Source organism: Ptiloglossa arizonensis, chromosome 8 (genome assembly GCF_051014685.1).
Source record: "Ptiloglossa arizonensis isolate GNS036 chromosome 8, iyPtiAriz1_principal, whole genome shotgun sequence".
NCBI lineage: Eukaryota > Metazoa > Arthropoda > Insecta > Hymenoptera > Colletidae > Ptiloglossa > Ptiloglossa arizonensis.
In genome coordinates this window covers 10698418-10724288 of record NC_135055.1, presented here as the reverse complement: position 1 = coordinate 10724288, position 25871 = coordinate 10698418, and the positions used below count along the sequence as shown (strand labels likewise).

Sequence of the window (25871 nt, the reverse complement as noted above, 5' to 3'; positions counted from 1 at the left end):
GGTGTGATTAAATTTTGCTAAAATTTGAGATAGATAAAATTTTGATCTAGATAAAATTTCAAATAAAGAACGAGACGAACAACTTTTAGTCCGTTATGTCTTCAAATTACAATTTGAATTATAAAATGGAATTACACTTCACGTTGAACGAATAAAAGCTTATCCGAATAACTGTTAAATGCAATAAACGTTGCGAATAAATCGGTAGACAGTGATTCTATTCGTCGTCTATTATTGGAATAAAACTTTTCCCACCTCTGGTTAAATGCATCGATGGAAATCGAAGATAAAGCTGTGTTGTACATAGCTGGGCATTTTTGCAATCTATTCCTGTATATTTTTAACGGATTGGCAGGTGAAAACGATCATCGATGAAAATAGATACAGCAATACGGAGACTAAATATTTGATAAGAAATTAGCCCAGATATAAATCGATTACTAGAATGAATTTTTAACAATTATTTGAGAAATATCTTCTTCAGATCTACCGTAGATATTTTATAGTTTCGCGGAGTTAAAATACGAAGAGAATTTTAAACGTACGTGACTTCAAGCTCGGTTCTACCTATGCAATTAACTTACAAACTATTTTGTAAGAAGCGACATTTTATTACAGATCTACTTAAGATACGACTATACCTTCCTTTTGAAAAAATATTACTTTCCAAAGTCGAGAAATATATTTGAAATATATGAAATAGAATATGTACAGACTTATTTTGGAAAAATCTTTAAATATCAAGATATCGGCTGCTCGATAATTAGTGCCTAATTGGAATTTACGATTGACAGTGGCTAATGGACGGGCAACAGTCATTAATCTTGACAGATCGATGATATCAGGGTACGAGTTCGAGCTTAGAACGAGGGTTAATTGAAGTATTCTAGGAAACTACTTAAACTCCCCTTGTATGCTTACATTAACAATACATCCAGGTATCACACGTAGACACAATTAATTTATTTTTGACAATACTAATGGATGAGAACTTTAATCAAACGTGTGTTCGTGTTTTGTGCCGGTTGGAATGTTATGTTTGTAATAACGAATTGTAAGAAATATTCATTTTCATATTGTGAAAAATTTACCTCTGTGAAATGGACTGTTCAAATTTGCACGACCTGTTCAGAGATTCAAGTAGCAAAGTAGAAATTAAATATTTTGATATCTCGAGTATCAACTAATGTTGAAAATGTTGTATCAAAAGATAATTTGAAAGTTTTAATTACATCGACACTCTCGCGAACTCTTTGCACGAAACGTGCGGTTCTGTAACGATAAGTGTTTTCAAGGTAAATGTTTCAAGGATTACCATTATTTACAAGGTCACTTAATTTCGTTGGAAAGTAATTTTAATTCTAAATTTCGTTTAAATTTCATATTTTGCGCTTCTAGAAAGTAAATATAAATGTCAACGAATTTCTAAATTTAATTGAAATTACAATTTATATGAGATTTATTTAATCATGAGTTTCGAGTTCCTTTTTATTTCTGTAATTTCTAAAATCCTTAGCCGCGATAGCAAACACGAGTTAGAAAATGGCGAACAAACATAAACGTTTATAAATTTGTCTATAACTCCTTATAAATTTATAAGGAGTATTTGTAAATCTCTATGAACAATATCAGCAATTCCATGATATGTTTAAAATGAAATTCTATACAATGAACCTATTTAAAAATTCCTGATATTTTTAACTATAGATTGGTCAACTACTCGAAAGTTCTAAATATGTAGGCTAGTGTTTTCATAAATAATGCAATAGAAATTGAGGTAAAAAGAACGAAGCCTTCAAACTTATACGAGTAACAGTTAATTAACCAAAACTACTTCAATTTCTGAAGGAATACTAATGGGTGTTAACTTCGTGCATGTTTCATCGTACATCAAATTTGCTATTTGGCTCAACACAGACCAGTTCTAAATTAAAAACTTAATCTTGGTCCTGAATTTATTTCTTCTATTTATAATTGAATAAATGTAATATGATTACAAAATTATAATGTATTTCTCTTATGATCTAAATATAGATCAATCGTGAATGTGTGATATTTGTCTTTTTGTGAAATTAATTATTTTCTATTAAAAAACAATTTTAAAGTTTTAAAACAATGTACGACAAATCTTGAAGAATTTAAAATAAATTCAAGTTTAGAATAACGGTTTGCTTTGCAATAAATATAGCCATGTATCAGTGTGGTATTCGAAAAATTGCAAAAATTTATTGATTGTATTTCAACCTATAATTATTCGTCACAGTAATCCGATCGAGCTTCAGATTAAAACGAAATCACCAAATATCTGCAATTTTGTCAACACCGTACTATAATAACACATACTTATTTCGCAAGTAGCCCAAATTCTGTTGTGGGTTACGTGTCACACTTGTACAATCCTGAATCCTTTTTTCTAAACATCCAGTAGGTATATAATACTGGAATAGTGATCTATTGACCGAAGATTACACCACCGCGACGTAAAACAACAATAACGAATACACCGGTTAGGGCAATGGGAAGCAGACGAAACGGAATTGCGTATAGAACGATCGCGGTCTACCAACGAATCGACTAGCCAATGGTCAATAAAATATAGACCACAGCCCGGCCACTCTGAACCCGAGATGCGAGGAAATGTCTGGTGGGAAAGGTGTAGGTCGAAGGTCTCTGTCAGATGGAAGAAGGGACGGAAAGGGAAAAGGAAGAAGCAAAAGACGAAAGGTGTGGAAGAAAGAGAAGCCAGGGGGTGGCTAGACGGGGCTCTAACAAGTGGCTGCAATCCGTAACGATCGCCTTCTGTGCCATGCACCAGACACTCGCGCGCTTTCTCTATCTAAGAGGTTTAACCAATACACAACAATTTCGCGTTTCTTGCCAAGTACGTGTACGTGTGTGCACTAACATCGTGGCATATCGCTTAACGCGACACAAAGGTTGTTCCCGAGCGACCGACGTTTCGTTCCCTTTGACTTGAAATAATTTTCATCGCGACACGTCCGCAATTCTGGTCGCTTGATCGGATTGATCGGTTCTACTTGAACGCGCCGTCAAAGGTATCAGTCAATTTTGCGCCCAATGACGCTTGACCGTTTAATACAGTACCATTTCCTTGGCGTCTTTAACGTACCGAGGCACAATGATACACAACTTTCGTCCGTTTATCGGAATTCGATAGAAATGAAATTCACGTTGTTCGTGGAATTTTGCAATCGTTTTTGTATCACCCGATAGAGAATATACGTATACGCTTGGGACGTCGAACAACTAGATCGAATGCATGAATATAAAACGTGCCGCGTATTTATGTACACACTGCGAGCGTGCACGGAATTTCTAATAATTGGAAGCAATTTTATTGTTCCGTCACTGGGTAAATATATGTAACGACAGGTTGTTCCTCTCGCTCGTGTAATCCGACTGGTTTTTTTTTTTTTTTACATCGACGAATTTTATATACTGCGCGTATTCGTGTATCGCGTTGAAAAATAAAAATATTTCTTAAAAAGTGTACCATGGAATTGTACATGGTTTAATTCCGTGTTTTCATTTACGGATAGTAAACTATTCTGTTATCGTTCACCCGTTTATAGAATATGCGTAATTATACTCTCGCGCATCGCACACCTTGTAAACAAAGTGACGCGATTAAAAAACTTGCAATTATTGGATTACGTGGTTATCGCATAGAAAATATGCTCGCCACGAGTTAAAGTGCCACTAACGTTGTTCGAAAGGAAAGGATTCATAAATTAAAAAAGGGAATCGAAGTTGAGAAATTTTGCGATAGTTAACGTAAACAATCGAAACGATGGACTATTCAAATTTCGATAGAACGGTACGAGATAGTTTCAGCCGAATGTTTTTTTTAGGTCCCTTAAATAACGCGCAACCGGGACACTGAACGAATTGTAACATTTCCTTTCGCCTCTTCTGTAAAATCGATATATTTAAATTGTGTCGAGGGCGTAATATTTAATTTTTCACCGATTAATTATGCATCACCGGAATACGTAAATACGGTAGATTACTTATTTAGAATAACCACTCGAATATACCGCAGAGAATGGTAACGCGGAAAACGGGATCGGTGAGTACGAAATGAAATGGATCCTAGGATAAAGTGAATCGACTCGAACCTGTTCGTTTGCTTTCCTGCCTTTGGTAACGACGTCTTTTGTGAATCGAGATTCGTGTTTTAAGACTATTCCGTACGCGAAGCAGCGAAAATTTAGAATGACAAAGATACAAAGCGATCGTTGATTCAGGTTTCTTTTAAAGACACGACTTCTTTGAAACGCGTTTAAAAGGGGGGGGGGGGGCGGGCTCCCTTTAATTCGATCAAAGGGGCAATAACCCGTCGATGTAACTCTTCCTTCGATATTTATTCTAAAAAGGTCTCAGAGCGAATACCGTACTTTGACCAATAATTTTATCATATTTGAATATACGTTACACATTTCGATTCTACGTTACCACGATGGCACGTTTTTGTAATTGGCTGTGTGACTTTACAAGTCTGTATGTGTGTGGGTATCTGTAGGTATACATTGATAAATGAATAATTTCAGAACGCTAACCGACAATTTCATTTACACGTAAACGTTCGGGTACTCGAAGTAAGATACTTTTAATTCGATATTTACAGGTGAGATTTTAATAATTTGAGAGTTACGAAATCATTTAACTTTTTTCTAGAGTTCCGTTAACTCTACGATATTTGTTACAATTATTCTTTCCTATTTGCATTGTCATTCTTTCAATATCCACGACTGTGATTGATAAAAGTTATAGCGTCGTTGACCATGGAAAATATAAAAGATTAGATTCTAATACTACAGAACAATTTTGTACAACAATTTGACAATTCATTCTTTCAATAATTGTAATCATTTTGAAAGGAATTGTCATCTCGTTGTTAAGCAAGATCGTCTAATTTGGTCAATCGAGTAAAGAATGTAATATTCTATTTATATTTATAGTGTATCCATAATTTGGAAAAATTCCTTAGCATAAAATAAAAATAGATGAAATATCTGCCATACGTTCCACATGACTTCTTATCATCCTTTTATGGAGATCCAATATTTCCAACAAAAGTTTCCCTATAAGGGTGAAAGCATCTACTTTTTATTTGACAGTAATGGTAGATTACTTATTTCACTAATGCCTCAATTTTTTTATCATTTGCTTTTGCTTTTCGTTAATTTTTCAACTATTTCTTTTCACATTCTTCGTTTACATCGGAACATTTTTATATCCGACATTATTAATAAATCAGTACTGATCTAGATTATTCGTATTCTTTTGTTCGTTTCATTTTTATCGTGGATAAATATGCAGTTTAAGAACGTATATTAAATACGTTTATACGATATAAAATAATTATTGAAAAATTACAGTAAATAATTACAATTATCCAGATAATTTGTTGCATTTCGAAATATAACGAATAAAGTGATGTGAAACGTACGGCTTATAGTGTGCAACTTATAAATATTCATTGAAAAACCAGATTTACCTTTTACATATAGTACGAATGATAATCAAACTACAAAATTGAAATAAAAAAATAAAAATTATATTGGATTCTTAAAGCGACTTACCGCGTGAACGTATTCGAAGTTTGAAATCGCAAAACAAAAGTCTAGGAAAATTGAAAACTACCGAAACGTTTCTTCGACTCTTCGATGTGGCCAAAATTAGTATCGGATAGTAAAAGAGGAATAATAAAATATAGAACGCGCGCCATTTCATTAATCTCGGAGACTGAAGTTTCTTATAAAACAATGTACGTTGTTACACATACTAGGGGTTATTTATAGCATAGATATATTTACTTCGTTATAATTTTCCAGTTAAAGAGCTTTGTAAACAAAATAAAAAAAAAAAAAAAAGAATCATTCGCGCAACTTCGTTAATACAAATTCGAATAAAAAAGTCTGCCGTCGTAAACGTTTACATAAAAGTGAAACTAATCGTTGTATTTACCACCGTAGTGACGTCACTTTCTCAACGTTGCGTGCATTAGTCCGTCGAATTCGTGGAAGTTAGATCGAAATCTTTTTTCAGGTTTGATTCGTTCAACGGCCTTTGACTTCGCGGCATGTTTCTTCCGCTTGTGTGCTCGGAGCGTGTGGCCACCCACATCCGTGCATACACAATTTCGTCGCACACGTGTTCGCGATTACACAACGAAAATTCGTCGTAACTTTATAAAAGCTTGAAATTGACGCCGCGGCACGAAACACTGGTCACGTGACTTCCGTGAAATATATATACGCACATATACACGTATGTGTACAGTTACGGGCAGAGAAGATAGACCGAGAAAGAAAAGCTCAACGACAAAAAGGCGAGAGTGAGAGAGAACGAAGAAATACCAAAATATCTGTTACACCGAGCGCGTGGCAGCTCCGTCGCTCGATGATGCAAAGTATATACGTATGTATGTACATGCCCGGCATGAGAACTGTCAAATATCGTAGTGTTTCGCTACGAACGTAAAAGGCCACGGTGGCCCGAAAAAGACATTTTCGTTAAGATCGAATCGATGTCGGAGAAATGGTTGATAACTACGCGTTCCAGGCCCGTTAAGTAACTCTTAATCCCTCGCGACACGCTCTTTTCGTATGTCTATCCCACTCTTAAAAGCGGCCGGTACACTCGTTTGTCCTTATCGCACTCTCCTAGCCTTTTCGTTCGTCTTACGTTCTCTCTTTCTCTCTGTCAGGTACGCGGTCCACTCGCTTTCCTATGGATATATGTATGTACATGCATCGGTCGCGTACGTATAAACTCACACACGTGCAAACACACACGCACACGTAGAATCGTGAACACGCGCACACAAACACGGTTGCTCTATGGGTGATACGGAGTGCCGTGCAACAGAACGTAACGTATCGAGAAAAGCCGGGGTAGGAAGACCTTAACCTATCGCGGTTAAAGGCCAGGGACTGTAAGCAGCTCAAATAAAAACCGAGTGATTAGAGCACACGAATGTTTCTTTCCTCCACTTTCCGATTAATTGTCTTACCTGTTTTACTAGTGGGAGTAGTGTCTGTTCTATGCTACGGGTCTTAATCTCTAGGGTGGCTGGGTCTACGGGGTCGGGTGTCGCCATGATTAGAACACAACTCCGCGCTCCGTAGACTCGAACCGAGCCTAGAGGGTTCGTTGCACCCCCTCTCACTTCTCGTGCCTGTCGACAACCCCCTTACGACGGCCGATCCTTTCCACTTATTTCCCTAGACGCCCCTCTTCTGTGCCCGCTGACCAATCATCGCGCGGATAGCCACCGATGCGAGCGACACCACATCGCCACGGCGACACTCGTGAAACTGCTCGACGCGCGCCCACGTATCGGAGTTTTGTGGATGACGCTGCAGAGCCATCTGGCGTCTCGAGGTGCAACTCTCGCATTTGAACAGCGCTCGTTAGTAAACAGTTCGTTCTTGTCATTTGCAAACGTTTCAATCGTAGTTCTTTGAAAATTTCGGGAAGAAGAAAGAAATTGTCACGCTGGTGCACCGTCGGGATGAAATTCTTGGACCGAGCATCGAATCGGAGATCAATTTCTACGTCGAAACGAAATATACGAGGTACGTGAATTTCAATTTACTTTTCCTTTGCGCGCCATGATCGTCGCCAAAAAAAAAAGGCAAGTACCACGTCGAACGTAAAATAAATTTTCAAGCGCAAAGATAAATCGATAGAATCAGAACGGTGGACGAAATAAAATTGAAATCGCAGGAATGAAACGATCAAAGTTTTCATTTTGCTTTATTTTCCGAGAGTGAATTTGCAATTTATATCGATGCATCGAATAACATTAATTCTCCAACGTAAATTACGAATTGTTCGACGCTAGTTCGAAATTATAATTTGCAATTTATGCCGATACATAGAGGTATTGTATTTGACAGGATAACGAAAGAAACGCCATGAATAATAACGAGTAGAACGAATTTCGTAGTCTAAAGCGTAACATGTATTTAATATATTATTATTCCTCTTGTTTCTATGAGAATTTTATATACAAGCTGTATTTTCGACACACGTATTACGTATTGGTATCAGGTTTCAACAAATATTTGATAATAGCCACTAATCAAGATTTTTTTTTCGCAAATATTTAACAAGGTAGGTCACTAATAAACAATCTCGACGATTAATCGTATTAGTCGTACATTGCGAGTTGAGTTCGTTTTAAATATAAATGTCACGATACGCGGTAAACACCGTCGAAACTTCGGGAACAAATTTTTTTTTTAACGCTATCGAACACATCTAAGTCTTTCGTAAAGCTACACATGACTAGTTCTAAATATAGATTATCATTGAAACACGTTTTATCAGGCAGCAGTAATCGATGGCGAGGTGGAATTGAACTAACGATATCTTCGGTTATTATAAAATTTCGATAGAATTCGGTCTCCCTAAATAAATGGAAAATAGAGAAATTCTTGTATAAAAAGAAAAAGTTACAAACGTATTCGAGAAGTACAGAGCAGAAATTATCTCTGAAATGAAAATAAGTTGTATTTCGTAATGTTTGCGTCAAGTTTGTTCAAAATGGTTACTGCCATCTATTTAGGAACGAAGTGAATGCTGCTTTCAAATACAGGGTGTTCGAAAAGGCTCCGGATTCTAAGACGGTACAATAATCACAAAAGTAACAAAAATCGTCGAATTAAATCTAGCAGAAATATTTCTTCGTTTCAATAACGCGTGTACTTTATCAGCTTTTACTCGTTAAACATCGTCTGTAAACAGACATCGTCGAATATATTATTTATTACACTGATGCGTAATTAACATTAATTCACCACTACACTGGTGCATAAGTAGAGCTATGATAAAATCTGCACGAAGAAAGATACGAAAGATACGAAAAATATTTGTCAATTAACCCAATAGTTAACGAATAGAGATGAGTAAGTTGTCGTACTAAAATCTTTTAAATTCCAAAAAAAGCTTCTCCTCCGAGCACCCTGTATTTCCGATCCTTGGACTGATCAATTTCTCGTATTTTTAGCAAACACGTTGCTAAACTGCTCGTGCTCTAAGAAAGTTTGAACGTTCGGGCATCGCGTAACGTTACTTTTTCACATTAACGAGTTTATTTTGATTCGGTGCCAACGGTGCCCTCCTCTTTACATGTTTCTCAGGAATTCTGTCCTTCGAGACTGCGACACCGTTGGAGGCTAGCCCACCTTTCCTCTTTCTCAAAGATTCAGTCGGAAGATACTCGGCTGGCCTTAAAAACTGTCTAAAATTATACGGTCCGTTGATATCTTCCGGATCGTAATCGACTTTGATGATTTCCTGTCGTTTTTGAACGACAGTTGGCCTCAAAAGTTGTCTGAGATCGCCTGGAATACCGAACGTGTCCTTTCCCAATTCTTTTCTCACACCTACTCGACCACCCACAGCGTTTTGACCCACCACTGTTCGATTGATACCATTTTTACCGTCGACTCCGATTTGCCGATTTTTCTCGGTGACTCCATTCTCTTTCGATGGTCCTGTTCCTTTTGTTCGATCGTTCGAATTGTTCTTAAGACCGTTACCGAATCCTGACTGTTTGCTCGAATCGTCTCTCTGACCGACAAACCCATTGGCAACCATTTTGTTAATGTATAAACCGTTTTGACAACCGTTCGCGATATTTCGATGCCCGTTGACCTTAGCCACGTGACCGTTCACGACAGAATGTTCGTTAACGGAATTGGAATGGCCATTAATCGGAGTCTCGTGTCCATTCGATGGACCGTGACTGTTACTTATGTGTCCGTTAACAATGTTTGGATGTCCGTTTGCAAAATTGGAGTGGCCATTGAACGCGTTTTGGTGTCCATTTACGGAACATCCGTTGACGTTACGCTGATGACCATTAGCAGGTTGCTGTTGTTCGTTTACACCATTGGTCCTGTTGGTGTATCGGGATCGTAAGCCATTTGAATCGTTGATATTCGAAGGGTTGACTCCAGGTTGTTTGCGGTTTGGATAGCCTTCAGAGGACCGCAGGTTGTTAGGCACGTGATTAGTCCTTGTACTGCAACGAGAGAATCTCTTCCAATTAAATTGTTGCAGCACGCTGGTTTATTTATATTGGTTTCAAAGCTACCGGTTGCTAATTAAAGATTACAAATGAACGTTTAACTTAGGTATCCACTAGGTTGTTCAATAAGTTTTGTCGTTCGATGAAACTTATCGAACAGTATATTGCTATGTTGCTCGATAAGTTTCGTCGTTCGATAAATTTATCGAATTATTGAACAACCTATTATATATCGCAACGTCAGTATTATTCGAGTGTATCTTAATGTGGAGAACGTTCGATAACACGAAATCCAAATTGCGTTTGGTAAACGCATTGATTCAGGTATTCGATTATTTTATCACTGTTTTTTAACTCTTCTCTACCTACTCTAATATATATCGATTATAACTTATTAAAGGGAAATTAAATTGTTCGTGTTCGATCTTGGATAAATTCCTTTAGGTAGCTGCTTCTTTGAAACAAAAATTTGAAAACTGACTTCATTCTTTAGATTTGTATAATAACTACACAAGGGATTTCTAAATGAAATTAAGTCTACAGGGGACGTAATTTTATAATTTTACCTGGAAGTTTGCCATGATACCTCTGGCAAAGTATAGAAACATAACAAAAGATTAGTAACTCGATCGCTATATCACTAATGAATTTAGAATCGGGAAAATAAACAAAGGAAACCAACGGATCGTTCAACGGAACGATTTACAATTCAAACAGGGGACTGTTCAAATCGGGCAAAAATGGAGTAAGCGATTTAATTGTGAGGAAAGTTCGAGCATACCTCACTCTGCCTGGGTTCTCTTCTTGTAGTATCGTTTCGCCTGGGTTTCTCAAAGCTTTGTGCCATATGTCCGAGAGTTGTTGTTCCGGAGCTATTGCAAACCCGCCTTGAGCTTCTAAACGTTCTCTCCTCTCGACGTTCATTTCCAGAATTTGACCCATTCGACTTCTGTTAAATTGGACACAACATTAACAGCTTGGCGCGAAATAAATATTTAGCTACGAGACAAACACGAATATTTCTACACGCATTGTATCACAGGGTATTACTTAATCTTAATTCTAAGGTGCTACAATAATCGATTAAAACGTACTAATTGCTACCTACATATTTGTAGTAATATCAACAAACGTAAGTTTTACCACAATATTTTCTTGCATAAAATACACGAACAAACATGAATATTCCTACACACAATGCATTACAGGGTATTGCTTAATCTTAATTCTAAGGTGCTACAATAATCGATTAAAACGTACTAATTGCTACCTACATATTTGTAGTAATATCAACAAACGTAAGTTTTACTACAATATTTTCTTGCATAAAATACACGAACAATCTATAAAGTAAACCAAAACTATAAACATATACATGGGTGTAAGAGGAAGACAGACGTAACGTCTTTGTTTTATATTTGAGAAGAAATATAGTGAAATTAATAAAAAAAACTTTCATGTATCGAAAGTTGCACAGTCGAGAAGATCGTAATAAAAGTGAAGTTAGTTAAGACTATTCCAAACGTAGTTTTCTTAAATCACATTTTCCAAGCGAACAGTTGTTTTAATTCTTACTTCTACACGTTTACAAATTAAAAAGAGACAATACATCTTTGGAAACCTTTAGATTTCCCTAAGCTAAGAATTCTCTATGGGAGATTGATCCGAGATGTACGATATACCTCGACATTGGGTGGAGGTCATTTTCTAGCTGTATCAACGGTAAGTCCCAGCCAGCTTCGTCTTCTTCGAAGTCCGAACCACTTCCGATGCGAGTGCCAAAAGCATTCGAAAATTGAGCATTCGAATTTCCCATTCACCCGCATAGAAAGAAACTGTGCAATCGATTGCAATAAGACACTATGTTTATTTACCTGCTCATCTCGCTCTTCAAATCGTGGTAGTACTTCGAGGTCTCTTCTCCCTCCACTTCGTTGCCGCTTCGATACTGCATGATGGGCTGCACCATTTTGAAACCTTCGGGACGAACATAATCCGGAGGTGGTTCGTCAATGTCGTTTAATCGCACACCCGCTTTATTGCGACGTTGGTTCTTGTGCACTTCTTGATTCTTCATGTGAACCTTCGTTGCGATTCAGATGAATTAAAATTAAGCACAAATCGAATAGAATGAATTGTTTCCTCAAAAGCCTTTTACTCACGTTCTGAGAGAATTGTATGAGATCAGCTTGTCTTAGTTTCGGATGTATGTTGTCTTTCTGAGGTGGCTTCCTCTTCTTAACCTTTTCTTCTTTCTTGTACCATCGTTGGACAATGAACGCGGCATCTTCGTTCTTCAGACCTTCCCGCAACAACGCTTTATGAGCTTCGAATTTGTTGTTGTAATCGTTCAAGATTCTCTTGAAACGTTCCTCCAATTCAGGCCCGAAACGTTTGCGGATAGTGTAACCTCTGAAGTCTGTAAAACGTACGAAAATTGATTTAGAGTTAGACACAAGTACTAGATACAATTTTGAAAATGAAATTAATAATCTTACGGCTCTGGATGATGACGGCTGCGTCGCTTTCTTGCAATGCATCTTTTTCGACTTTCACTTCATCGTTTTCTTCTGCTTGCTCCGCAGCTATTCTTTTTTGTTCTTCTGTAATAAGAGTATTTAAACAATTTTTAGAACGTACACAAAGTTTACTGTACGCACGAAACCGAAACGTCGATACGGAAAAAATATCTTTCTCGTATTACGATCAAAAAATTTACATTGAAAATCTCTCGTTCTGTTAAAAAATATCAGTAAAAAAAAAAAATACAAACAATGATGAAACTTTCTTAAACATTCCAGGATGTTTGCACAGTATTCCTTTTACTTCGTAACGAAAGAGAACGTAGACCGAGACTGTGAACATTATAAAATTACCTATTAATTTTTGTAGAACAGTTGCTTCCTCTTCTTCTTCCTTTTTCTTCAGCTGTTCTTGCAAATGTTTCCTCGACAACCATCCACGAATATGACGTTGTAAAGTGACAACGGATACAGCGAATTGCCACTTTTGTTTTTTGAATCGAATCCTAGCGAGCCATCTGCGAACGCACGCCTGGACCATAACGATTTTCTTAAGTTGCTCCTCGTACATTTTCGAAAGAAACTCCACGTGATAGTATTTAAGGAAGACTTTCGATCTGCCCAATGCCCATCCATCCATTTTTAAGCGAATCAGAAGTAATCGACAATTGTCGCGATTAGCTACAACACGTTCATCGTAGCCGAATGCCAAGAAGCAATATCTGTAATGCAAATGCAAGTACAGGACATTACAGCAACTCAAATAAAAAGATACACTTGTTATATACAAATTGAAAAAATGATACGAACAATCCCAAGAAAAGGATTGATTCGTCACCGTCCGTAAAATATGCGAAATATATTGAACCATATAGGCTCGGAAACAATTTCTATTTGAAAAAGATGCGAGCAGCTTAAAGAAAAGTTAAATTTAGTATCGTTAAAAAGAATTTCAATTTGAAAATGATATGAACGATCAAAAAAAAAAAAAGTTTCTTGCCAAGATTCATCATCTTGATTTATCATCTGCTGTAAAATGAGCCGAATATATGGAGCCACAATGGGATAAATGTTGGGTTTCATTTGAGAGAAAAATGCATAAAACAGTTATCCATTTATGAAAATTTCATTGTATTTACGTTTTAAAATAGAAAAGAAGTGCCTTGGTACGTGCCTTTTCAGAAATTCATTGAATGGTATTCTATGCGAGAAACCATTCTGCCGGATTCTTATTGTCTCCAGTACCCCGGTGTATCTTAACTGTTTCACGACCTTTTCTTTGTCGAAGAATCGCGGGCTCCTCGAATCGTTCGGTTTTATGCAACGCACGAATTGCGGCGATCCTGACACCATTTTTTGCAACAAATCCATTAGCGAATATCGGAAGTACGTTGCTACTGTTTGTTGAGCTCTAGATTGCGACGCTAATCCTCGACTGGAATAACGTTCCTGAGACAATTCAACAATAGAGTGTAGTTGCAAAAGATTTCACCAAAGGAAGACATCTGACGTCGCCCACGTATTCGAAACGTAACTTTCCTTTCGACCGAGTAACATTACAAACGGTACAACGCGACGCAAAGAAAAATTCTTTACGTTATCGTTCAATTGAAAATCAATTTAAAAATATTTCGAAATACCTTTGTATTCTGATTGGACTGTGATAACTTCTTCGAATCGGTTTCGTGTATCGCCGAGTAAAGGTTGCCAGTCTTTGTGATCGGGCATTGGAACAAGAAACGAACCATATCGTATTGAGATTGCCTGACCAGTTGGATGACTTCAGGTGGCAGGAAGTTTCTGTTCTTTTCTAAGAAACCTTCCGCTTGGTAAACCACGCGTCCTGCGAAGTGATGAACTGCGAAACAAACCGCGTCCGATTTCGGTCGTACGTAGAACTTCGATTTGATGTTGTTGTGGAACTTTTCTGTAATACGTGTTTAAGATTCTCTTGTAGAATAAAATACAAAAACTATTTACCATTTTATATCAGCAAAAGATCTCGAACAAAGAACTATGAAAAATGTCGAAACTTTCTCAAATAAAGAAAACGAAAAAGATCCAACCGAGGCTCACCGATCAAAGATTTATTCGTGGCCCTAGGAAATCGACTTTCTTCGTCCAGAAGGGCCAAAAGACCCATAGGTTTACTTAACAACATGTCCAAGACTGGCCTGTTGTCCGAGAACTCGACCAAATCTACCGGTATTCCTTCTGCCATGTATTCTTGCTGCTCCCAGGTGAAAATATGCTGATTGAAGTAATACTGTATCTGTTCGTTGGCAATGTTAATGCACAACTGCTCGAAGGAATTTCTAGGGAAATTCTCGAATCCGAAAATGTCGAGGAGACCAATGGCCAACGGTTCGTAATTTGGAGAACGGTTGAAGCTTAGCAAACAATTGATTTGATTGACCATCCAGTCGAACAATCGACCGTAGAGTCCTTTTGCCATGGCGTCTCTCGCTGCGGAGGCTTCTGTCACTGTATTGTTTCGCGTGATTGTTTCCCCTCTGGTCATAACCGAGTACGATGTTAAAGCCTCCAGAAGATCGTTCTCTTCGACACCGAGTAATTGCGAAACTGGAACGTGTTTCAAGGATTACCAACTGGAAACGTTTCGCTGTGGATCGCGTTCGAAACGAATACACCTATCGATAAAAACACGTGATTACCTCTGTTCAAGGGTGCTGTGTCAATTAGTCGACTCTTATTATCGGTATTGTCTTCGCTCGCCACTTCTCCAAACTCGATATCACCGAGATGAAGCACAGCAGCCAGGATACGATATACCGTGTCGACCTCGCTGTCTTGAAATCCGAGTAGTTTGAAGCCATTCTTTAACTGATGGAATTTATCGATATGCGCTTGAGACGTTTGACTATGATCCATTAGATATCGATGCTGCTTTCGAAGATTGTCGTTTAGATAGAACTCTGACAAACGACCGTCTGCCTCTAGACCATCGTACATGTAGTAAAATATGTGGAAATTACGCTCGCCTCTGAAAGGATTTCACCGAAACGTATCAATAAAATTACAAACTTTCGATCGAATTAATTCTAAAATTAATTCTCTCGTAGTGTTCAACATGAGATGTACTATAAAATACTCACTCGGCTTGAGCGACTACTCGAGATTGTTCTAACAAATATACGGATATTCTGGCACCAGTGACTTTGCCACCTTTGGTCATCGTTAAATCCAAATACTTTCCAAACCTCGACGAGTTTGCATTGATACCAGTGGTTGCGTTACCGAAAGCTTCCATGATTGGGTTTATTTGAAGAATTCTTTCTTCGAGATTACGATTCGGAGCCTTGCTGAGGTAAACCAATTGCTTCAACAGTAAATTCGCGCTTTCGGTTTTACCTGCACCGGATTCTCCGCTAATCACGATCGCTTGATTTTGTCGTTGATGAAGCAACGCTTGGTACGCAGCATCGGCAACAGCAAAAATATGAGGCGGATTGTCCGACCTCGCTTGGCCTTTGTATCTTTTTTGCTCCTACAGAAGTTAACATTTACTCAGCAAATATCCACTTTTCAGTTAAGAAACGTCTGGCTATTAAGACTTTTGAATTAGCAGCTACAGAAAACGAATATCCGGTAAATTAATAATTAAAATCACCGTTTTCAATTTTACGATTCGAAATTTTGATACATTCAAAATTGAAATTACTCGCAAACGTGACAGTCTACTTCGTATTTTCCGTTTTCTTTTCTTTACGCATTATTCCTCCGAAATTTGATCGATTTTCGAGACAAGTTCTACAGCTTCGGAGAACACATTTCACATTCAAATACTTGATGTTTGAAAAATACTTACAATCCCTGTGTACAGTCCCAAATTTGTAAACGGATTAACCGCGACAAGTATGTCCCCGATGTACGTGTATATTTGACCCTGCTCGTATCTGTGTTGCAATTGGTCAACGATTCCGTCTTCTGATAACATATCCAGAGCAGCCAGATCATCCATGTACATTTTTTCTGGTCTGGTTTTTCGATCAGTCTTTAGTTTTCCATGCTTGGTAGTTATTTCGGGTTGCCTATGAACACTACCGAATGCTCTCTGTCGACGAATCTCTTCTCGCAACTCCATTCTAATCTTTTCCAAATTTGGCTCAATGTTCATCAGTAAAGGGTGCTCTTTTAATTCGCTAGCGAAAGGTCGATGCTCGAGATCTTTGACCAAACATTCGGTGATGAAGTCCAGCAGCTCCGGTGAATGGAGGTCTGGGTTTTTCAAAGATGGAGGTGGGTTTCTAGGAATTTGAAATAGTGCTCTCATGGGATGCAGCTCGGATAAAGGTGGATCACCTTCTGCTAACTCAATGGCGGTGATCCCAACCGACCATACGTCGCACCGAGAATCATACGAGGAATCCAATTGTTGCTCGCAGGCTATTACCTGTTCGAAATTTGTATTTAATGGGTTTAATTATTCGATCAATCTAACGAGTTGTACGATAATTTGAGAAAACATACTTTTTACGATAACTTATACTTGAACACGATTTTTTAACCGTTTAGATCGATTAAAGGTTAATCATTGATAAGATCGAAGAAATTAATGTAAATTTCTTTTTTCGGTTGTAAGAGTACTATTCTAATTTTCTACACGATTTTGTCATATTTTTCATCATTCTGGAATATTGTGTGAAATTATTTTCATAATCGATACAAATGAAACATTTTATCATATCGCTCTCGCAATTAAAATAAAAATCTATCTTCGGTTACTAAATTCATCGAACAATTCAAGCAAATTGTATACAACGATCGTAAATTTTAATTACTTTTATGCAAGAAATTTAACTAAGAATTTTACTTTACCTCAGGCGCCATCCAATACGGTGTCCCCACAGAAGTATTTTTCCTCGCGAGTGTTGCAGCAAGATGCGAAGATACACCGAAATCGATCAATTTAACATGTGCCTCCTCGGTGAGCAAAATATTGTGTCCTTTAACGTCACGGTGCATGCAGTGATTGCTGTGTAAATAAATTAACGCTTCTACCGTTTCTTTGAGGATGTAAGCTATTTGGTCGTCCGTTAGACGTTTTCCTTTTCTCTTAAGACCCTGGACGAGATCGGTCACCGACCCACCGGTGCATAACTAAAACCGAGGCAATTAATATATTAATTCGTTTCGCCGTGAATCGAGAGATTGATTAATTGTAGCTTGATAAATGATCAGAAAGGGGATGTTAACGCTTAAGTTAAGTTACTAAAAACCACAGTATGTATCTTTCAATTCTACATCCGTTACGCTTTCCTGTTTGCATTGTGAAACGAAGATTAGAGCGACAATACCTCCATGACGAACCATAATTGATCCTCTTCCTGAGCAGGCTTCGCTCTTTTTAAGAATAAACCTTGAAAGTGTGGAATATTCGGATGAAGGCACATATCTTTCAACACAAGATACTCTTCTTCAATTTCTTCGATGTTATCCGCAACGTTCTCCAGTATCTTAATTGCAACCTTATTTCCAGTAGTGTTGCAATGCGCGGAATAAACCTCTCCGTATGTCCCCTCGCCGATTAATTCCTCCAAAATGAAACGATTGCCTGGGTCTGGTATCACATCAAAATTTACATGCTGGCTAAGACCGTGATACGCCATATTGGTCCCACCACCGGTCATTTCTGGAACAAGACGGACGAATTTTATGTGAAATAAAATTTTTTACGAAAATTAAATTAAATTACAGTTACCGGGTCCCGAAACAGCTTTCAATGGTCAAAAACGGTGTGTTTCAATTTCAAACTTAGTAAAACAGGAAATATTTCTTCGGTTTCATTTTGATACTATATATTACGTTGAATATAAATTATTATTGAAAGCACCCTCGGCCAATATGATGCGTGACGGTATCGTTACTAGAATATAAAGGTCAAAATTTATCTTTCTGTTGGTTTAGTTGATGGGAGAAACTTTATTACAATGTAAGAAGTGGTATTAGAGACAGTGGTTTGGAAAATTACATTGATAATAGTATTCCACTCTACATGTATTAGGAACTTTATAACTGACGAGCAGAAAGTGCGATACCGAAGCAATTCTCAAATCAAGCCTCGTAGAAAGTTGCGGTGAACCGCAAAAAGAAAAGTTGTCATCGCTATACTGTGGATTCATCGAATGATAAAAAGACATTTGGAAGCTAAACGTTGTTAAAGGAGATGTTTGATGAAATTTTCGTGTATTTAAAGTTGAAACAAGTTACGTTTCTAAGCTTTAAATATATCGTACGCAATTACGAAAAAAATTAAATCTACACACAATGTCAAACCTGTATACAATTATTGAACATAGAATATTATAAACAAGTATAATACAATACACTTATCGGCGTTTCAGAGAGAAACTTGAAACTGCAAAGTCGGCCTATAATTCAGTTTATATCCTATAAGTTAGAAAAGTCGATTATGTAATACAATATTATATCTTCTTATAATAATCAGATTTACACTTCGCAAGGTTTTCTTTTTCAGAAATAGATACAAAGTTTTTTTTATTCATTATTCCATCAAATTGATAAAAATTCGATGGAAAAATTAAATCGACATGGTTCAATGTTTTTACGTTGAGTCAACTATTGCCTAGAAATGATTATAGAATTCCATTGTTCTCTAGAGTACTAAAAATTCACTGCGATCCGAAACAGTTCTTCGTTAAGATACATCCTTGATCTGGCGTCAATTAGATACAAATCTTTCGTGAAAATGTTATTACCGATACTCAGATTTATGCCACTGCACTTTGAAAATTACTTTTCGACAGCGTTCCTGGATACATGGATTTTTACTAACCGATTATATCACCCATTTCGGTAACTGTCGTTCGCGCTCGAGGATTCAAAAATCTCGGTACATTATTTAAGTACAAGTGATATTAATGAACACTGTGCACCTGACCAGGTGCGTGATACGACTGGGTCGTTCGTTTTCTAACCAGATACCTGTTAACCCCTTAATAGGATTGAGCTCGGTAAGACCGGCGCACTTCTGCTCGGGCTCAGAAATAGGTCTCGTAAGAAGACCATGCCACGGGTACTTCTGTCATTTCAATTCGCGGTTTTGATATTAATTCCATGATAACTTCAATAGGCTTACGCATGCATTATGTGTTTGATATTCTTTTCTCTGAGAAATAAAGACTTTTACGTGGGCTGAGTGCATTAATTAATGCGATTCGTTTAATAATTGGATACGATGCGTGTATAACTTAAATGCACAAATGTTTAAGCAAATTGTGTCGTTTTGTTATTCGTTCGGTAGCTTATATACCGATGGGTTTTTTTTACAATTCTTACATACGAAGTGCAACGAAACGCATAGTAGTACTTTTTTTTACATTTAAATTAAATAGGAGCGATTTGTCCAACTCTATCGCAAGATCTGTTTTAAAATAAATATACGATATTGTTTAAAATACGCGTTACAAGTCTTGAAAGGATACTTTTGTCTGTAGATGTTGAAATATAGTAACCCTTTTTTTGTATGTGTATATACTTTTGAAAGGAAGAAAATTTGTAGAAATTTGTTACGAGGAAACAGTGACAAAACGTAAATATATTCTGTCTTTTTTTACAAGTAAAGCAAGTAATTGTATTTGAGATATGATAATAGGTGGTATGGTACTGGATGAAGCCGCCTAAGAATCGAAGCCACTCGTGGTTTCGAATGTCAGTTTATAATACGAAATTAAACAGGACATTTATGGTTCACGGGAGACAGCTGAGGTCTATGATATATAAACTACGAATGAGAGATAAATTTTAATCCGATATTATTAACGTTTGATCGGATCGTTCGATCCGTGTTTGTATGGTCTGATTTTTCAAAAATGTTCTTTTATTTCTTCGTTTATAATTTAATCACTACAATATCTTTAACAATGTTACTAATCCCGTATGAATGCGAGATAAACACAAGTAAGCCTACATATCGTGCAGGCTTTGATGGAAAACCGTTTTCTGGAAACAATTATTCTTAAACAAAAGCAGTAGAGAGCAATATAATAACACGAAAGAAACTAGTCATTACAAGATTTCATGGAACACGTCCAATTGTTTTCTTTCCTAAACCGCTAATTAAAATTTCCATATTGCTTTGAAATGGAAATGCAAGGACACGCTAAAGTACACAGATAATTTCATAATCTTGTAAGCGAACACGCGCACGTGTTAATTATTGTATACGATATGTTCTACGGCGTGAAGTGTACTAAATGTACGGGTATCTGTTGCGCTCCTTATTTACGAAACAATTTGCGTGTCAAATTGTGATTTTGCATTTTAAACGTCGATAAATTACAAAAATGTAAATACACACGAAACCGTAACAACTATTTTGTCAAGTAGATACAGATATGCTTTACATATACAAGGGAAATTATGTCTTGCTTCGTAATTTACTGTCGCATTTAAAATGGAATAAAACATTCGAAGTGTTGCAGATTTCTCTTTCTAGATACGTAAATAACGAGGGCATCGAAAACTTACTTTTAGAATATTATTTGAAGGTAATAAGATATTCTTTTGCGACGATATTAGTCAATTTTCCAAATATAATAGAACACATAAACTTCGATGTATTTTGAATCGATGATTCAAATTGTTTATGAGATCGTAAAGAATGTTATAAATGTTTTTGAAGTTAAAAAGTTATTCTCGATCTATGGATCACGTGGAAATAAATCGAATAGAATATTCAAGTATTGGAAGCTAGTCTGAAAATTAAACAATCGAACTTTAACTGCTTGAAATTGCTTAGTACTTTTGCATTATTCGATGACTCTTATTATTGTTCGAAGAAAAAGGCTAAAAGTAAGTCAAAATAATATCTTCATGCTGTCGATACTAAAAGTATGTTATCGAGATATTGATGAGAATTAATGGGATTCGGTTTGTCGTGAATGAATTTTAATAAAATTATTTTATTTCCATTTTGATATTATGTTGGATATAGTATCTCCAAGAAATTGTTTAGAAAAAAATTATTATATTCTTGTTACAATTAGTTTACAAGTTTGATTGTCAGCTGTTGTTCGCTCTGTGAACATCAATCAGCTATTGATTCACTGAATCGATCAAATCCGTAGTAAAGTATACTTCTATATTTCTCCAAAATTATAACTTGTTTTATGTAAAAACATTTTTTACAAAAATGTCAGCTACTCCAAAATCTGTCTTTGTTTCAGAACTCGTACAAGTTGTAGTTTATTTTACAGCTCAGCGGTGACAATTCTCATAGAAGAACAAAGTTTGAAATTCCCTTATTCGAGTTCCGCTTCAGTAGCAGTTCTTCTCTCGAACGTCTGTCCTGCGAACGGTTATTTACTGAAAACAACCAATCAGTGTCTTCGACCTAGAATACGAAGAATCCTATCAATTTCACAGATCGATGCCTCCTTCTACGAATATTATCTTCCCAGTCGTTTTAAAAGTATTGTCACTTTCTTTGTGAATCGTAGTTATTACTCTCGATTATGATCTCGTCTCTCTGCTAAAATGAACGACTCTTTCGGTTTACGGTTCGATACCTTCGACCGAGGTACCAATCGTAAACAATAACCAATCGCTGTGCGCACGGTCACGTGGTGAGATGGGTATTAGAGCGAAGAAACCCAACGTGAAATTGGCTTAAAAGTCCCGACTGCAAAGTAATGTCTCTTAGAGCTGCGTCAGGATATCCGGCTGCCTTGGTCAATACTTGATTGAACCACATTAGGTGGGACATAAGCCAACGAAGTCACGAACATCGCGGCTTCTCCGTTACAACGGTGTCATTCGCTACGAACATTTCGTAATTAATGGCCATCGATTTCAATCACTTCTTTTTCGCTGTTCACCAGTGCTTCTTCGTTGTAATATGCTCTTTACATGCTCTTTGGGTATCGTATCCTGCGAACCAATTTTACCAGAATACGGCTTACATTAAACGGAAGAATAGACTCGCAATCAACGCAAATTGATAAAAGTAGAGTCTACCAGATTAAATACTGTACCTTAAGTATTTTTGTTTAATATCTCTGATCGATTTCTTCTTTAATCGAGAAAATAAAGTTCAATGAAAGGAAAGTCCAATGAGATTTCTCGAGAAACGAAGTTGGAAAATGCCCCGATATTTATTACATTTTCTATCGCGAAGTCGAATATAAGAAATTTCCCAAGTCACTTTTATTTGCATATTCAAAGCAACATCGGCTAAACGAAGCATGATTCCTTTAGAAATCGTTTTTACGTAAATGGTAGAGCCTATTAATTCCTAACATTTTCGAGGCAGATAATCATCGAGTTCGTACGGTTGACGAGGACTTTGCGACTTCTGTGATCAGTTTTCTTTGAAGCAGAGTCACGTAGATAGAACAAGATGTTTCAACGCATTGATCGATCGCGGAACTATACATAGATTAGCATAAAATAAAAAGTTGTTTCAACTTTCGTAGACGCTCGGAAGATTATAAATGTCATAATTACTTGTGCTTGTTAGTCATCGATTATAATACCGTTGCCAGTTTACAAAATATTTTAATACGGATTCAAATTTACTTTTCTAACTTTGCATAATAAGTGTAGCAAAATCAGCATCCAATGCAATATGCAACGCACTATTAACGCAATTAATTATTACCATTAATATTAATACAGTATAATAACAACGCACGATCGATTTGAATAAACGAAAATGCGATTACGCAATAATAATTAGGATAGTAATTATAGCGAGTTTAACTTTCACTTATATTTAATTAGCTTACAAAATTGTGTATCTTATATTGATGCGTTTTTCGTAGATTATATTAGATATGCACAGTTTTGAAAGTTTTGCTCCAGGCGCTTAAAACAATTTTACGTATATTAATTCAAAATAGACCGAATCGATGAATCTACGTACCAGTATTTTTATTAAAAATATGAGTCGCGAAATGTTTTTAGTACCATTCGGACGACAAATTGAACGAAGTGAAAGGTCAGAAGCTTTTCCAATCGCACAACACACTCACTCGGTTCCGCTGTTTTAATCCTTTCAGCGTGACGGTTTAACGGTATAGTGCGTTCCATCAATGGACATACTACCTCAAGATAATGATGAGAACATCCAGTTTGGTGAACAATGTACTGTAAACTGAGTTCCTATGCTAATTATTGTTTGTAGTACAATCTCTTTCCCTTGGAAAATTAATAATTCTGGGAACCTAAAATGTGCATATGCACTTTTCAAAATATTTACATAGCACGAGAAAGGCAAATGACGCTACCCAATTTTACAATGTTTACTTACAACGCAATCGAGAATATTTTTTCGATAGTTTGGAGCATATCTTGTAAATATAAAAGCGATTGCACCCCCCTATTATTTTTCTCATAAATCAGTATTTTATTTGAATTTATCACATACTATTTATGATGATCAATCGAACTTAAAAATGTTTTAATAATAATTTTGTTATTTCGTCTCTGTAAAGAGATACTAATTGGAAATTAAATATTCTGCAAGTGCATTTCCAACTTCGTTCATTTTTGTGTTCTTAATTCGCTACAAATTATTTAATTCGTTTATTGTACTTGCACTTGCACGGCTAGAGAAATATTGCAGAGCAGTGTTGGGAAAAATATAATCTAACTAATAATTAACGCTTGTCATTACTGTCTAATTAAACCAATGATTAATAGTTATTTATTGAGTAATTAGGAGTCATGATTAATGACTAAATAATTAAGACGAATGTAATAATCAGAGACGATTAATTCATTAATGATGAATTACGTAATGATAACTCTTTAAGCTACAATTGAATTAATAAATATACAATTAATAAAAAAGTTAAAAACAGCTAATAAAAGGTTAAGTATCCTTTGACCGGACGATTGCAAATTACTGATTTACAACTACAGATTTCAGATGTAGATAGTTTATGGTTACTGATTAGTTTCAGCGGTAAGATGAAGCGATTAACGATTATCGTGACTACGTTTATTAAACAATTGCAGAAGTAATCGCAAAGTAATCAATTACTACTCAACTCTCTTATAGAGTGACTATTACTAAGTGTTTCCCATTGACTTATTAAAATGTAAATCTTTTTCAAGAGCTGCACACTTCGCGGTTCTGATTTGATCTGTACACCGTGACGATGTAACGGTATAGTGTGTGTATGCAGTCGATGATCTTAACGTTACAAGTTTACACACTCGTTAAACCGAAAATAGTGAGGTAATCTAGTTGTAAGGGAAATCATTATGCATTTTGAGAAAATTTAACTCCCAATAGGTTATGCATAAAACTTACATGTTCAATGACCTCAGCTACGATTGATAAATTTGTAGAGAACATATTGTACAAGTTTGTACGAACTTTGGAGATCAGTTTAATAATAAACAGTAGAATACATAAAATTTGGAATATAGATATAATAATATAAATAAATGGAATGCGTATAAATTAAATAAAGATTTTGAAAATTAACAAAACATATTCTAATGTATCGAGCACTAACATAAATAAACGCTCTAATTTGAACTGTTACCTGAAAACTTTCTAGACAATATTATTATTGAAAGTTATGTCCAGGGGAAAAAGTAAAGTTGGTCTATTCCTATTTTTATTATTAACATTAGGAGTAAGATAACTTTCAATAATGATACAAAGAAAAAATGTATTTAATTATAGGAATTAAAACGATGGAAATAATGTCTTGAGAATTACCATTCTCTCAAATCTTTCGCATATTACCGCTATAACGTTTGGAATCTACCAATTACGAAAGCTTTAGATAGCTAGCAATTTATAGAATAAGATTCTGTTTGATTATTCCGTTCTAAATGTTAAGTGAAATTGTGGAGGTACGAAGAAATTTCACGTTCAATATTACTTTCAAGCAATACATAAATATAATTTCCTTTCGAGTATTCGTCTGTCGAAAATAATTTGCAAACGTTGCAGTACACCTGCAATTTAGTAATTCTGATTCTTTGGAAACACGATATTAAGATCGTACCTTGTATTTTAAAATATCTCGCAATGTATGAGCTTCTCGTTACTACTATCGTGATATTTTATTCTATATAAAGAATATATGATATTTCAAGGAAAGTGCAAGCGCATTTTGCGAACGATGAGTCGATTAAACAAAATATAATCATAGAAAGATAGTTTTTAAATTTCCTCTATTTTCAATTTAAAAACAGGTCAGTCAATTACTCAAGTTACTGGGCTTTCACGCCGCTCAAAACAATTACACGATCAGTTTCTGGATAATTGAAAAAACGTT

The 25871-nt window shown here is 36.1% G+C and overlaps 3 protein-coding genes across 5 annotated transcripts in view; 1 reads left to right on the top strand and 2 right to left on the bottom strand.

Moving 5' to 3' along the window:
• The window catches only part of Alpha-catr (alpha-catenin related), a 115830-nt gene extending 108657 nt beyond the window's left edge, over positions 1 to 7173 (bottom strand). For both annotated transcript variants that reach the window (XM_076318055.1, XM_076318054.1), the window contains exon 1: positions 7040 to 7173. In XM_076318055.1, coding sequence (XP_076174170.1) covers positions 7040 to 7126 — 87 coding nt within the window. In that variant the 5' untranslated portion in view covers positions 7127 to 7173. The remainder of the gene's footprint in view (positions 1 to 7039) is intronic.
• Positions 1 to 25871, top strand: part of LOC143149887 (1-phosphatidylinositol 4,5-bisphosphate phosphodiesterase epsilon-1) — a 577853-nt gene that overhangs the window by 339573 nt on the left and 212409 nt on the right. The window lies entirely within an intron of this gene.
• On the bottom strand, positions 7971 to 19520 carry LOC143150202 (myosin-IIIb). 2 transcript variants are annotated; one of them, XM_076318299.1, is made up of 16 exons: positions 19406 to 19520; positions 17907 to 18241; positions 17428 to 17709; positions 16418 to 17002; positions 15705 to 16096; positions 15264 to 15592; positions 14665 to 15171; positions 14229 to 14515; positions 13763 to 14037; positions 12943 to 13310; positions 12565 to 12669; positions 12229 to 12485; positions 11941 to 12149; positions 11749 to 11829; positions 10848 to 11015; positions 7971 to 10060 (listed from the first exon to the last, which is right to left on the bottom strand). In XM_076318299.1, the coding sequence occupies exons 1-16, from the start codon at positions 19419 to 19421 to the stop codon at positions 9103 to 9105; spliced, it is 5154 nt and encodes a 1717-aa protein (XP_076174414.1). In that variant the 5' UTR covers positions 19422 to 19520; the 3' UTR covers positions 7971 to 9102. The 2 variants fall into 2 exon arrangements, with proteins under 2 accessions (XP_076174414.1, XP_076174415.1); XM_076318300.1 differs by lacking the exon at positions 11749 to 11829.

Coding starts and splice junctions, on each gene's coding strand:
- LOC143150202 (XM_076318299.1), bottom strand. Junction 12,486..12,564: donor AGCCGTCATCATCCAGAGCC/GTAAGATTATTA, acceptor TACGTTTTACAG/ACTTCAGAGGTTACACTATC. Junction 10,061..10,847: donor GAGAACCCAGGCAGAGTGAG/GTATGCTCGAAC, acceptor CTCTCGTTGCAG/TACAAGGACTAATCACGTGC.